The following is a 16,288-nucleotide window of genomic DNA, read 5'->3' as shown; positions in this document are numbered from 1 at the left end:
AGGATTTAAATGGCCTTTTCTCATTCCTCTGCTGATAAGTTGTAACCCAGATATGTGGGATAAAAATAGAATGTTTTCCTGGATAGATTTATATGTAAATATATTTTAAAAGCATCAGTAGGCAAGTTTAATATGGAAGGGCAGAGGAATTGGGAATGTGAAAAGGTCATTCTATTCAGCAATGAGTTACATTAAAGGTGATTTAATTGTTAATATAACTAAAGGAGTTAAGGCAGGAGCTGGAATTCTCTGCTTTCCCTTTCCATGAACAAATTTCAAGCGGTCTTCAACTTCACATATGATGTTACATTTATACCAGCATTAATCACAACCTCCTCCCATCCATTTGGGCTCACCCTATCCCATATCCTTTTATCCCATTTTCCCTCCAAATGCTTCTTCAGCATCCTCTTAAATGTATCGATACTATTCATACACACACTCATTTTCACCATCCTCTGGGTAAATTCTCCTGAATTCTTGAGTGATTGTTTTATTTATGCTCCCTTGGTTTCGATTGCCACAAGCAGAAATATCTTATCCATGTCTGGTTGAAATCTGTTACCCAAATAATCTTCTCTAAATATCTCCATATCCGAATGCACTTACTGAATTTTTTTTGGATATTTTAGTACAACTCTTGCAATGCGTGAGCTTGTCTCAAGAACCTCAGGTTTGATGGAATAGTTGTGCCACCCATCCTTTAAAGAAAGCTTTCAATTACAGTGACAGTCTTCATAAACTACTGCACTTCTTGTGATGCAGATCCTCTCAGGTGCTGGTAGAGAAGAAGATCCAGTATCCTGATGTTCTGATGATGAAGGAACAGCCAATATAGTAGCAAGTAGGACGGTACATAACCTGGAAGAGAAGGGTTGTGGTTCTGCCATGTACCTGTCACCCTTTAACACTTGTACCTTCAATATCTTTTGGCTGTGATTTTGATTGGTGCAGTAGATGAAGTCTTGACAAGTTGCTGCAGTGGAATTTGTAGATTGATGATACTGCAGCCAGGCTATTGGAGTTGCACAATAAGCAAATGGAGAGAAGGATGAAGAACATAAGAACTAGGAGCAGGAGTACGCCTAGTTTGGGGGCGTTTAAGAGATCCGTGGGTAGGTTTATGGATGAAAAGGGATTGGTTTAGGTTAGAGGGTCATTGTTTTTTAACTGGTCGGCACAACATCGTGGGCCGAAGGGCCTGTTCTGCGCTGTAATGTTCTATGTTCTATGTTCTATATGTTCTATCTCAGCTTCACTTACCTGCCCACTCACCTTAACCCTTAATTCCTTTACTGTTCAAAAATCTATCTATCCTTGTCTTAAAAACATTCAATGAGGGAGCCTCAACTGCTTCACTGGGCAGGGAATTCCACAGATTCACAACTCTTTGTGTGAAAAAGTTCCTCCTCAACTCAGTCCTAAATCTGCTTCCCCTTATTTTGAGGCCATGCCCCCTAGTTCTAGTTTCACCCACCAGTGGAAACAACTTCCCTGCTTCTATCTTATCTCTTCTCTTCATAATCTTATGTTTCTATAAGACCTCCCCTCATTCTTCTGAATTCCAATGAGTACAGCCCCAGTCTATTCAGCCTCTCCTAAGCCAACCCTCTCAAATCCGGAATCAACCTAGTGAATCTCCTCTGCACCCCCTCCAGTGCCAGTATATCCTTTCTCAAGTAAGGAGACCAAAACTGTACACAGTAACTCCAGGTGTGGCCTCACCAGCACCTTATACAGCTGCAACCGGCAGACACTAAATTAAAATGATTGGGTAACACAGCACATGACAGGAGGACAAATATCTTTAAACGGCAAGTGTGGCTCAAAACTGAAATGAATTGCCTGACCCTGTGGTTCGGGCAGGTTCACAAAAAACAAGTTTAATTTATTCATTATTGTCACAAGTAGGCTTACATTAACACTGCAATGAAGTTACTGTGAAAATCCCCTAGTCACCACAGTCTGCCGCCACCTGTTCGGGTACACTGAGGGAGAATTTAACATTGCCAATGCACTGAGCCAGCACGTCTTTCGGATTGCAGGAGGAAACCAGTGCACCCAGAGGAAACCCACACAGACATGGGGAGAATGTGCAAACTCCACACAGATAGTGACCCAGCCAGGAATCGAACTTGAATCCCTGGCACTCTGAGGCAGCAGTGTTAACAACTGTGCTGCTGTGCCACTCACAGTGAATAACTAACTTCCTGTGGGTGAATATAGAAATATAGAAAATAACAGAAGCAGTAGGCCCTTCACCTGCTCCACCATCCAACATGAACATGGCTGATCCTCTATCTCAGCACCAGACTCCAGTACTCCCCCCTTAAAGTGTAGAAACCGATTTCTTTCTGAAATATATTCAGTGATTTGGCCTCCACGCCTTCTGTGGTAGAGAATTCCACAGGCTCACCCCCTTCTGAGTGAAGAAATGTTATCCTCATTTCAGTCCCAAAAAGCTTACCCAATATCTTGACAGAGGAAGCAACGTCTCAGCATCCAGTTTGTCCAGCCCTCTCAGAATTTCACATGTTTCAATTAGATTCCCTCTCCCCCTAAATTACAGGCCTAATTGACACAATGCCTCCTCATATAACAATCCTGGAATCCTACCAGGAGTCAACCTGGACAGCATTCACAGCACTACCTCTGTGTTAAGCATGTCCTTTCTTAGACAAGGAGACCAAAACTGTTCACCAGCTCCAAATGTGGTCTCACCAAGGCCTTGTACAACTGCAATAGGGCATCCTTCCTCCTGTACCGCAATCCTTTTTCGATGAAGACCAACATGCCATTTGCTTTACAAACTGTGCCTATGTTTTAATTGATGTTTGTGTTAGGGAATATGCGCTAACTTTTCGTCAATATGTGATTGATGAGGTGTCTGATTGACTGTGTTAATTGATGTGTGTTAGTGAATAGTTGTTCGTTGCTCTGTGTGTTTGTGAATGGTTGTAATTATGACAGTCTTCAAAAAGGAGACGAGCCCGATTACAGTAACTACAGTAACTGTTGTCTGTCAGTGGGGAAGGTCACAGTAAAACTTTTCTCAATTGCCTGCTCCCTGTGGCTGAAGAAACATTGAAACTAGAAGCAGGAAGAGGCCATTCAGCCCTTTAAACCTGCTCCGTCATTCATTATGATCGTGGCTGATCATCGGATTCAATATCCTGATTTATCCCACTTTCCTCCCTTCTCCCTTGATCCCTTTAGCCCCAAGGCTATATCTAATTTCTTCTTGAAATCAACCAACAGTTTGACCTCAACTACATTCTGTGGTACTGAATTCCACACATTCACCACTCTCTGGATGAAGAAATTTCTCCTGAAAGTTCTCAAAGCTTTACGCCTTATCCTCAAACTATAACCTTTAGTTCTGGACTCCCCGCCAGTTTAAAAATGGGCAAGTCATGTTGCAGCTTTATAGAACCTTAGTGAAGCCGCACTTGGAATGTAGTGTTCAATTCTGGTCACCACACTACCAGAAGGATGTGGAGGCTTTGGAGAGGGTACAGAAAAGGTTTACCAGGATGTTGCTTGGTATGGAGGGCATTAGCTGTGAGGAGAGGTTGGAGAAACTTGGTTTGTTCTCACTGGAACGACAGAGGTTGAGGGGAGACCTGATAGAAGTCAACAAGATTGTGAGAGGCATGGACAGAGTGGATGGTCAAAAGCTTTTTCCCAGGGTGGAAATTATTAGGGGGCGCAGGTTTAAGGTGCGAGGGACAAGGTTTAAAAGAGATAGACGAGGCAGAATTTTTACACAGAGAGTAGTGGGTGCCTGGAACTCGTTACCGGGGAAGTAATGGAAGCTGATATGGTAGTGATTTTTAAGGGGTGTCTTGACAAGTACATGAATGAGACAGGAATAGAGGGATATGGTCCCCGGAAGGGTAGGGGTTTAGTTAAGTTGGGCAGCATGGTCGGTGCAGGCTTGGAGGGCTGAAAGGCCTGTTCCTGTGCTGTAATTTTCTTTGTTCTTTATACCTCTGGAAGCTTGTTCCAGACACTCACCACCCCATGTGTGATACAAGTGTCCTCTGGACACTTGCATCACTCCCCTCTTACCTTAAACCTCTGCCCTCTAGTTTTAGACTCCACTATCATTGGGAAAAGATATTGACTATCCAGCTGATCTATGTCCCTCATTATTTTATGGACTTCTATAAGATCACCCCTCAGCCTCCTCCACTCCAGAGGGAAAAGGTCCCAGTCTATCCAGCCTCTCCCTATAATTTAAATCATCAAGTCCCGGTAGCATCCCAGTAAACCTTTTAAATAACATCCTTTCTATAATTGGGTTTAATAATATCCTTTCTATAATATGACGACCAGAACTGTACACAGTATTCCAAGTGTGGCCTTACCAGTGTCTTGTACAACTTCAGTGTGATGTCCCAACTCCTGTATTCAATGTTCTGACCAATGAAACCAAGGCTGCTGAATGCCTTCTTCACCACTCTGTCCACCTGTGATTCCACTTTCAAGGAGTTATGAACCTGTACCCTCGAACACTTTGTCCTATAACTGTCTCAACACCCTACCATTAGCTGAGTAAGTCCTGCTGTGTTTCGATCTACCAAAATACATCACCTCGCATTTGTCTAAATTAAACTCCATCTACCATTGATCAGCCCACTGGCCCAATTGATCAAGATCCTGTTGCAATCCTTGATAATAGAACATAGAACGTAGAACATTACAGCGCAGTACAGGCCCTTCGGCCCTCGATGTTGCGCCGATCAGTGACCCTCTAACCTAAACTATTCCAGTGTTATCCATTTGCCTATCCACTGACCATTTGAACGCCCTTAAAGTTGGCGAGTCCACAACTGCTGCAGGCAGGGCATTCCACGACCTTACTACCCTCTGAGTAAAGAACCTACCTCTGACATCTGTCCTATAATTACCACCCCGTAATTTAAAGCTATGTCCCCTCGTGTTAGCCATCACCATCCGAGGAAAAAGGCTCTCACTGTCCACCCTATCCAATCCTTTGATCATCTTGTATGCCTCAATCAGGTCACCTCGTGACCTTCTTCTCTCCAATGAAAATAACCTCAAGTCCCTCAGCCTTTCCTCATAAGACCTTCCCACCATACCAGGCAACATCCTGGTAAACCTCCTCTGCACCCTTTCCAATGCCTCCACATCTTTCTTATAATGCGGCGACCAGAACTGTACGCAATACTCCAAGTGCGGCCGCACCAGAGTTTTGTACAGTTGTAACATGATCCCATGGCTCCAAAATTCAATCCCTCTACCAATAAAAGCTAACACACCGTACGCCTTCTTAACAACCTTATCAACCTGGGTGCCAACTTTCAGGGATCTATGCACATGTACCCCGAGATGTCTCTGCTCGTCAACACTACGAAGAGTCCTTCCATTAGCCCTATATTCTGTACTCCTGCTATTCTTACCAAAGTGAATCACCTCACACTTTTCTGCATTAAACTCCATTTGCCACCTCTCGGCCCAGCTCTGCAACTTATCTATGTCCCTCTGCAAACTGTAACATCCATCCTCACTGTCTACAACTCCTCCGACTTTGGTGCCTTCAGCAAATTTACTAATCCATCCTTCTACACCCTCATCTAGGTCATTTATAAAAACGACAAACAGCAGTGGCCCCAAAACAGATCCCTGAGGTACACCACTTGTAACTGAACTCCATCAACCACCACCCTCTGTCTTCCATCAGCTAACCAATTCCTGATCCAAACTTCTAAATCACCCTCAATCCCATGCATCTGCATTTTCTGCAGTAGCCTACCATGGGGAACCTTATCAAATGCTTTGCTAAAATCCATATACACCACATCAACTGCCTTACCCTTATCCACCTCTTTGGTCACCTTTTCAAAAAACTCGATACGGTTTGTGAGGCATGACCTACCCTTCACAAAACTGTGTTGACTATCCCTAATCAATTTATTTCTCTCTAGATGATTATAAATCCTATCCCTTATAATTCTTTCCAAAACTTTTCCCACAACAGAAGTAAGGCTCACTGGTCTAGAATTCCCAGGATGGTCTCTACTCCCCTTCTTGAACAAGGGGACAACATTTGCTATCCTCCAGTCTTCTGGCACCTATACCTGAAGCCAATGACGACATGAAGATCAAAGCCAAAGGCTCTGCAATCTCCTCCCTAGCATCCCAGAGAACCCTAGGGTAAATCCCATCCGGCCCAGGGGACTTATCTATTTTCACACTCTGAAGAATTGCCAACACCTCCTCCTTACGTACCTCAATCCCATCTGGTCTACGACCTGGTATCGCAGTATTCTCCTCGACTACACTGACTTTTTTCTTCAGTGTCCACTATGTCATCAATCTCGGTGTCATCCGCAAGCTTACTAATCATGCCTCCTATATTCTCATCCAAATCATTAATTACGACAAGTAACAGTGGACACGGCGTTGACCCCTGTGGCACACCACTGTTCACAGGTCTCCAGTTTGAAAAACAATTCTCTACAATCGCCCTCGGTCATCCAGCCACTTTTGTATCCATTTGGCTACCTCACCCTGGATCCCGTGAGATTTAACTTTATGCAAAACCCTACCATGCGGTCCCTTTTCAAAGGCCTTGCCAAAGTCCATGTAGACAACATCAACTGCACTGCTCTCATTGACCTTCTTCAAATAACTCAATCAAATTTGTGAGACATGATTTTCCACTCACAAAGCCATGCTGACTGCCCCTAATTAGTCCTTGCCTGTCTAAATGCCTGTAGGTTCCGTCTCTGAGAATACCTTCTAATAACTTACTACAGATGAGAGGTTCACCAGCCTGTAGTTCCCAGGCTTTTCCCTGCAGCTCTTTTTAAACAAAGGCACAACATTTGCCACCCACCAATCTTCAGGCACCTCACCCTGGCTGTCGATGATCCAAATATCTCTACAAGGGGACCCACAATTTCCTTCCTAGCCTCTCACAACATCCTGGGATACACTTCACCAGGTCCTGAGGATGTGCTTTAAGATTTTGAGCATCTCCTTCTCTGTTATATGTACACTCCTCGAGACATCACTATTTATTTCCCCCAGTTCCCTAACAGCCATGCCTTCCTCAACAGTAAATACTGATGGGAAATATTCATCTTTTGTGGATCCGCACATATATGTGCTTTAACTTAATAGTCTTCGAGACTTTGTCAAAAGCCTTCTGAAAGTCTAAATAAACCACATCCACTGGTTCTTCTCAGTCAACACGACCAGTTACATCCTCAAAAGGATGTAACTACCCATCAAGGAGCACACTGGGTATGATCTTCACAGCAAGACAAATCCAAGAAAAATGCAGAGGGCAGCAGCAATCACTAATGGCCTTTTTTGACCTTAAGAAGTCTCACAACACCAGGTTAAAGTCCAACAGGTTTATTTGGTAGCACTGGCATTTGGAGTCTCAGGGTCCTTCATCAGTTGAATGAGGACTTGTGTTCTCAAACAGGTCACATAAAGACACAAACTAAATTTACAAGACAATGGTTAGAATGTGAGACTTTACAGGTAATCAAGTCTTAAAGGTACAGACAATGTGAGTGGAGAGAGGGTTAAGCACAGGTTAAAGGGATGTGTATTGTCTCCAGATCGGACAGTAAGTGAGATTTTGCAAGCCCAGGCAAGTCGTGGGGGTTACAGATAGTGCAACATGAACCCAAGATCCCGGTTGAGGCCGTCCTCATGTGTGCGGAATTTGACTATCAGTTTCTGCTCAATGTCTAGGACATCTTCCTAAAATTTCAACATAAAACCTTTTTAAAACATAAAATAAAACCTCACAACGGATTAAGGAACGTCTTCCTAAAAATTGGCCGTCGGCAAAAGTTCATCGGTGTCGTCTGCCTGCTGCGTGATGACACAGAAACCATGATCCTTATCAACAGATTTGCAACAGACCTAATACAAGTGCAAACTGGGGTCAAGCAAGGCGATGTCATCACCACCTTTTTCATCTTCCTCGCTCATCACCATGACACTCCCTGCCAGAGTGGAGCTATTCAACTTGTACCACCTTCAGTCCAGAACCAAGGTCACCCCAACTCCTGTCATTGAGCTGCAGTATGCTGATGACACTTTTGTATGTACACACTCAGAGGCCAAGCTCCAAGCTAGCATTGAAGCATTCACACAGACATATGAAAGGAAGGGCCTAAGGCTGAACATCCTGAACGTAAGGCCCTCTACCAGTCTGCTCCCATACTGCAACACTGACCCCCATCCACCAGCTATCAGGATGCATTGTGAACGATACAACGTACAACATTTCTTAGGCCTTGGGAGCCGCCTCTCAGTGAGGAAAGGAATCAACAATGAAGCTCAATATCACCTCCAGTGTGCCCCAGAGCAGCCTCCAGTTATCTGAGGAAGAGCGTCTGATACGAAAAAGCAGTTCCTGTCAGAACTCTTTTTCTCATCAGGCCGTGGCAGCAGAGACTTCTGATCAGCAAGGTGGTGAAAGGTATCGGGGGTAGGTGAGAATGTGGAGTTGAGGTTAAAATTAAATTAAACATGATCTTATTGAATGCTGAAGCTCAAAGAGCCTGAGTGGTCTACCCCTGCTCCTAATATGTGTGCTCAGAACTCCATAGACTTCAAACCTGCCTCCAAGCTCATGGTCTATAAGGCTTCAGTTCCCCCTGTCTTCCTGTGTTCATCAGCGACATGGACAACATACAGCAGGCACCTCAAATCCCTGGAGAAATATCACCATCGATGCCACTGCAAAATCCCAGAAACGCCAGTTAGGTGCTGTAACATTGATACTCTCTCAGGTCAACATCTGCAGTATCAAGGCACCAATTATGGATAATTGTTGACCCATTGGATGGGACACGTCATCTGCATGCCTGGCACAAGACTCCCAAAGCAAGCTCCGTATTCTGAGCTTCATCATGGCCAGCAGTTACCAGGAAGGCAGAGGAAACCTTTCAAGGATGTTCTCTAAGCCTCCCTGAGAAAATGCACGATTCCCACCAATCGTTGGGAAGCTCTTGCTTGAGACTGCAAACTGGAACTTGCAGGATGCTGCAGGGTTCAGTTCTCAGACCTCAACTACTTACAATCTATATAAATGAGGGTCATATAGGAAAATTTGCAGTTGACACTAAAATATGTGGGAAAATAGGCTGTGATGAAGAGATAAAAAGCTTACAAATGGACATTGATAGGCTAGGAGAATGGGCCGGAATCTGCCAGATACAGCCCTATTTTACCATTGGACCGTGCCCAAAAATGGACACAAAACTTGGTAAAGTCAGGCATGAGGCCATTAGCACAACCCACGCCCGCATCCACGCAGATGCCCACCCTACCAAGGACCGAAATGGCTGCAATCTGAAACGCACCCAAAATGTGCGCAACAGTGATTTAATTGTATTTGCATGTATTTAAATTGAATTAATGAGCTGCCCGTCCACCTTTACTGGCATTTTCCCCCTTTACCATCGCGTTCGCGCATCCAAATTCGGCACGAAACAGATCGGCAAAGGTCTGTTTCAGGCTCCCCAGCTTCTGAAGAGGTCAGTTCAGAGCTTCCAGTGGCTCCCTGACTCAGATCGGTGGTGAGGGGAGGGTGTGGGGGGGGGGGCCTGATCATTCTCTGTAAGGAGAAGGAGGGGGTGGGGAAGGAGGGAGGCCAGATGGTTCTCTGGTGGATTGCTCTCTCGTGGGGAAAAGATCATTCTCTGATGGGGGTGGTGGGGGGGGTGTAGGAGGCCTGATTATTCTCTGGTGGCGTGGGGAAGGAAGGCCAGATGGATCTCTGGTGGGGCAGGATGGGGAGGGGCAAGGGAGAGACCGCTGCCACTCTATGGGCAATCGATAGGGGGTAAGGGGGCAGGGAGTCGCAATGGGTCTGGGTAGTGGGGGGGGAGTGGGTAGGTAAGAGGGGCAGTTATGTTGTGGGGGTGGGGCGATATCTATGGGGGCCATCGCTCCCAGATCTCTTTATCCGCCCGGGAGCAATGTGACAGAGGCACGTTTTTTCAAATTTTTTTTCCCACTGCATATGCGCAATTCAAAGCTCCAATCAGAGCTGCAGCATTTCAGATACGATAAACCCCTCCCACAGCGTGATTCAGACTTGTGGATTTTTTTTTCAGGCTGCGTGCGTATGGGGGCACCTGGGAACAGGTTTCCAAGTCCATTGCACCCAGATTCAGCACTTAGAGTGAAAATGGTAAAATCAGACCCATAGAGTTTAATGTGGATCAGCTATCTACTTTGGCCGGAAAAATAAAAGGGCATTATTATTTAAATGGGAAGCAAATTCAAAGTGCATCAGTGCAGAGGGATCTGGGTGTCCTTGTGTATGAATTGCAGGAAGTCGCTATGCTGGTGTAGCATGTAATAAGAAAGGCAAATGGAATCTTCATATGTATTGCAAAATGACTGGATTTTAAAAGAAATGTTGTTACAATTGTATAAGGTGTTGGTGAGACCATACCTTGAGTATTGTTTCCCTTTTTACTCTCCTTACTTGAGGAAGGATGTGGTGGCATTGGAGGAAGTTTGCCAGATTGACTCTGGGATGAAAGGAGCAGTTGAATCGCTTGGGCTTGTTCTCACTGGAGTTCAGAAGAACGAGGGGGGATCTGACCGAGGTATATAAGATGCTAAAGGGGATTAATAACATGGATGTTGAATAGATGTTTCCCCCTTGAGGAACAGTCTAGAGCAAGAGGTCATAGACAGAGTGAGAGGAGATAGGTTCAAAACTGAGATGAGGAGAACCTACTTCTGTCAGAGGGTTGTGAAACTGTGGAACTCACTACCTAGAGCAGTGGAGGCAGAATCAATCAGCAGATTCGGGATAGAGATGGATATGTTTCTGGTGAAATTTGAGATAAAGGGCTATGGGGTCCGGCAGGAAGCTGGAGTTGAGATCGGGATAAGATCTGTCAAGATCATATTAAGTGACAGAATGGGCTCGAAGGGCTGGATTGCCCATTCCCGCTCCTAATTCTTACGTTCCTAACATCCATGCAAGTGTCAACCATTTTGAGTGATTTTGGCAGATTCAGCTACAGACAAAGTGCAAACAGCAGAAGGACGGGACTAAAGTCCAAGCATCCCACCCAACCATCTGATCAAACACTACTGGTTCCAATCTGTGGCAGGAGTGCGGATCCAGCATCGGACTTTTTAATCTTCCCATGACCTACACCCCTGATTAGAAGAAGGCCACCCTGAGGGACTGCCTAAGAAGTCAACAACTGATAGATAGTGGGAAATCTTCCCAACCCAGAACAGGTCACACCTTACCCAAAGGAAGATCCAAATGGTTTCCCAACGTGGAAACCAAACCAGAAACCAAATGCCACTTTGGCACGGAACTGAGAAAGCTCGTCATATCTACAGCAGGGATTCTCAGATTGATTTGACATTGAAGGAGTTATCCGTGGATAGGTTTATGGATGGAAAGGGATTGGTTTAGGTTAGAGGGTCATTGTTTATTAACTGGTCAGCGCAACATCGTGGGCCGAAGGGCCTGTTCTGCGCTGTAATGTTCTATGTTCTATAACTAATGAATTAACAGTGGGAACAAGGATAGGATGTGAATTAGGAATGCTATGTGGCCAGATTGAGAAGTGCCTGAAAAATATTTCTTCCCTTCTCTTGTGTAGGATCAAAGTGAACACAACTCCTCGGCTGTGAGGAGCCAGACAAACACCCTGACCATCCGTAACCTGCGTGCTGGCACCATCTACGTCTTCCAGGTGCGGGCACGGACAGTGGCTGGCTTTGGCCAATACAGTGGCAAGATGTATTTTCAGACAATGACAGAAGGTAAACAAACGCATGCTGGAATTCAAATGAAAAGTGATCCCAAGGGGGTTGTATTCATGATTTAAAATGTTATACAACCAAAAAATCTTTGTGAATTATTTCACAAAATGACCAGGTTCTGATACCACCATCACAGAGCAATGCTGCTGATTTGGGCTGTAATGTACCAATACTGAGGCTGGAATTCTCCCCAAAACATTCAAAGTGTCAAATTCGCATGAAAACTGGAGTAATTCACTCTGTCTTTTTCAGTGGGGAGTTCAGGCTAGAACTCCCAAACTCTGTGCACTGCACAGGCCACCAGTCTGGATATCATTAAAACCGAGGGGGTGCTGCCTGTCCCCGCTGGAGAGACTGAAATTAATATGCTGAGCGAGCTACCTGTGCTCGCACTGACCGGTCAATGCTGAGACCGGTGCAAGTGCAGTGACCCCACACTGATCGCCTCCCGATTACCGGTCAGCCCCATGATGGCCACAACACTTGTTCTCTGACCACCCCCTCACCACTGCCTGATCATTGACCAGGCCCAGCCCCAAGTACTGCCCCCCAAGACCACCCCCCCAGCCCTCCCCAGCATTCCCAATCCATGCCCCGCAGTCCCTCACCCCCCTCTCCTGCAGTGCTGACCCACAGCAGGCTGACTGCCTCCCCCCCTCAACCACCAATCCCAACTGCAGAGCGGCAGCAGTTCCTCCCTCCCCATCCCTACCCCCATCCATTGCCCCCTCTGCCCCGTCTCCTTGGAAATGCCCATGGCTTGATGGGCATTTCCAAAGTGCCAATGCCCCCGGCATTGGCACTTTGCCCCACAGGCAGGTACTGCCAGGTTGCTAATGCTCAGGGGAACCCCCCCCCCCCAGTGCCCGACCCTCTGGAGGGCTCCAATGCCTCCCCCCCTTCACTGCAATGGGGTCAGGTCAGTAGTTCCTGAAAGTGAGGAGCTACTGTAAACCCCGCTGGAGTGAAATATTCCTGGTGGGAGGAGGAAGGCTAGCGAGATTTTAGCCCCAGGCCCCATTGCATTTAAATCACATGCAAAATAAGTTTAAAATTACTCCTCTGCCGATTTCTGGTGTGGAGCAGCAGCCGGCCGAAATCGGCCCTGGGAGACGCTATCATCTGTGGAAAGTGTGCGCAGATCCTACGCATCGCGAGATTCTCCCGACTCGCTGCACAAAAGAATTAGCACAGCAGGATCGGAGAATCACGGCCTAAATGTTTAAACTTACAAATCTACAGCTGTTGCTTTCAAATCCTCTTTTGGAACTGTAGCTATCCCTCGTTAAGAGCTGTTCCCTGTTCTTGGACACTATGCATTTAGGACCATTGCTAAGAAGCAGATTGGTTTAATTTTCAGTCAGATTCTCCCCTCTTAATCTTTTTCAGAATGTCGATAACAGATTGGTATGTGTCACTAGTTATTCGGAGAATAGATTGGTGAATTCCTACTTTCTTTCCCTGGTTAGCTCATGACTAAACACTTGAAGACAGATACTCTGAGTGAGAATGAAAAGCATTAAGGTGAGTTCATCGCCAACAACCCAGTGCAACAGCACTAGAAATAGAGCCAGTGTCCTGTAACAAGCTGTCCTGGGAGGAACAGTGGTTAGCACTGCTGTCTCACACTGCCAGGGACCCGGGGCAGCGCACGGTGACACGGTGGTTAGCACTGCTGTCTCACACTGCCAGGGACCCGGGGCAGTACGGTGACACAGTGGTTAGCACTGCTGTCTCACACTGCCAGGGACCCGGGTTCAATTCCAGCCTCGGGTGATTGTCTGTGTGGAGTTTGCACATTCTCCCCGTGTCTGTGGGTTTTCTTTGGGTGCACCGGTTTCCTCCCACAGCCCAAAAGACGTGCTGATTAGGTGGATTGGCCAGGCCAAATTGCCCCTGAGTGTCCCATGATGTGGAGGTTAGATGGATTAGCCATGGTAAAGGTGAGGGATAGGGCCTGAGTAAGATGCTCTGCTAGAGAGTCGGTACAGCCTTGATGGGCTGAATGGCCTCGTTCTGCAATGTCTGGATTCAATAATTCTATGAATTACCTCAATGGACTGAAACGGTTCCTGGTCCTTGTTCAGACAAAGGAGCAGAAAACAAAAAGGCTAAAATTGGTGAACAAAGTATTCAGTTATCACTTGTACACTCAGGATATGAGAATTCGGTGTGAAGATAAAGGTTTGATCTTCATGGGAGGGGTTTAGATGGGGACAGCAGGGCCTGAACCTTTCTGTTAGCTGTGTCCAGCAGCAGGAGTGGGGCTGAAGGGCATCTGCTCATGTCCCTGACACTGACCCCAACAATCCCCTGGACACTGTGCACGTCCCAGTGATCATCCACCCCCCCCACCCCCGAGTACAGCTCACCCCCCCAACACTGCTCACTCCCCCCCCCGACACTGCTCACTCCCCCCCCAACACTGCTCACTCCCCCCCCCCACCGACACTGCTCACTCCCCCCACCGACACTGCTCACTACCCCCCCCGACACTGCTCACTCCCCCCCCAACACCCGGTGCTGCTCCCCCCCCATCCCCCAGCACTGCTCACTTCCCCCAAGACACTGTTTGCCCTCCACCCCCCCCCCCCCCCCGCCCCCCCCCCCGCTAACCCCGGCACTGCTTACTCCCCCTCCCCATCTCCAGCACTGCTCGCTTCTCCACCACCCCCTCCCCCTCCCCCCTTCCCCATCCACCCCCTTCCCCCTCTCCTGTTCCCCTCTCCCCCCTCCGCCCCCCCTTATCCCCCTGCCCCCTCTCACCTGCTCTCCCCTCCCCTTCCCACCTCCTCCCTCCCCCTCCCCTCCCCCTCCCACCTCCCCACTCCCCCACCCGTCTACCCACCCTTCTACACACCTCTCCCACCCCTCAGCTGTCCCCTCTCCCCCTCCCCTCCCCCCTTCCTCTACACCCTTCCCGCCTTCCCCCACCCCCTTGCCCTCCCTCTCTCCATCCCCCTACTCACCCCACTTCCCTTCCCTGCCCCATTCCCCCCAGATCCCACCCCCTCCTCACCCCTCCCCTCCCCCACATCCACACCCCACCCCTCCACCCCACCCACCTCCCCCTCCCTGCACCCCCCTCCCCATCCCCCTCCCCGTCTGCCTCCTTCCTTTCCCTCCCCCTTTCCCTCCTCCACTCCCCCCTCCCCCTTCCCTTTCTCTCCCTTCCTGCTCTCCTCCCCCCTCCATAGAAACCATAGAAAATTACAGCTCAGAAACAGGCCTTTTGGCCCTTCTTGTCTGTGCCGAACCACTTTTTGCCTAGTCCCACTGACCTGCACTTGGACCATATCCCTCCACACCCCTCTCATCTATGAACCCGTCCAAGTTTTTCTTAAATGTTAAAAGTGACCCCGCATTTACCACTTTATCTGGCAGCCCATTCCACACCCCCACCACTCTCTGTGTGAAGAATCCCCCCCTAATATTCCCTTTAAACTTTTCCCCTTTCACCCTTAACCCATGCCCTCTGGTTTTTTTTCTCCCCTAGCCTCAGTGGAAAAAGCCTGCTTGCATTCACTCTATCGATACCCATCAAAATCTTATACACCTCTATCAAATCTCCCCTCATTCTTCTACGCTCCAGGGAATGAAGTCCTAACCTATTCAATCTCTCTCTGTAAATCAGCTTCTCAAGTCCTGACAACATCCTTGTGAACCTTCTCTGCACTCTTTCAACCTTATTTACATCCTTCCTGTAACTAGGTGACCAAAACTGTACACAATACTCTAAATTCAGCCTCACCAATGCCTTATACAACCTCACCATAACACTCCAACTTTTATACTCGATACTCCAATTTATAAAGGCCTCCCCCCCTCCCCCCCTCCCCCGTCCCTTCCCGCTCTCTTCTCCCTCCTGACCCTCCCCCTCTCCCTCCTCCCCTCCCCCTCTCCCCTCCTTGGCCTTCTCCCCTCCCCACCTCTCTCCCAGGCACTGCTCACCCCTCCACACCCCTTGCACCACCCCCCCCTCAATCTCCAACCCCCAGCAGTGTTCCTTCACTTCGCAAACAGCAGCTATATTTGATTTGATTTGTTATTGTCACAGATATTAACATACAGTGAAAGGTATTGTTTCTTGCACACGTATACAGACAATGCATACCTTTCACAGAGAACGAAACAAGAGAGTGTAGAATGGAGTATTACAGTCATAGCTAGGGTGTAGAGAAAGATCAACTTAATGCGAGGTAGGTCCATTCAAAAGTCTGACCGCAGCAGGGAAGAAGCTGTTCTTGAGTTGATTGGTACGTGACCTCAGACTTTTGTATCTTTTTCCCAACGGAAGAAGGTGCAAGAGAGAAAGTCCACGGTGCGTGAGATCCTTAATTATGCCGGCTGCTTTTCCTGAGGCAGCGGGAAGTGTAGACAGAGTCAATGGATGGGAGGCTGGTTTGCGTGATGGATTGGGCTTCGATCGTGACCTTTTGTAGTTTCTCATGTCTTGGGCAGAGCAGGATCCCATACCAAGCTGTGA

General features: G+C 47.4%; 1 protein-coding gene across 2 annotated transcripts in view; it reads left to right on the top strand.

Moving 5' to 3' along the window:
- The window catches only part of LOC145335786 (ephrin type-B receptor 2), a 606,760-nt gene that overhangs the window by 453,550 nt on the left and 136,922 nt on the right, over window positions 1-16,288 (top strand). For both annotated transcript variants that reach the window (XM_080181518.1, XM_080181517.1), the window contains exon 7: window positions 11,640-11,802. In XM_080181518.1, the coding sequence (XP_080037644.1) occupies window positions 11,640-11,802 (163 nt within the window). The remainder of the gene's footprint in view (window positions 1-11,639; window positions 11,803-16,288) is intronic.

This window comes from Carcharhinus amblyrhynchos, unplaced genomic scaffold (assembly GCF_965287045.1).
Source record: "Carcharhinus amblyrhynchos unplaced genomic scaffold, sCarAmb.v2.hapA scaffold_41, whole genome shotgun sequence".
NCBI lineage: Eukaryota > Metazoa > Chordata > Chondrichthyes > Carcharhiniformes > Carcharhinidae > Carcharhinus > Carcharhinus amblyrhynchos.
The sequence above is the reverse complement of the archived record's forward strand: the minus strand, read 5'-3'. Positions and strand labels throughout refer to the sequence as shown.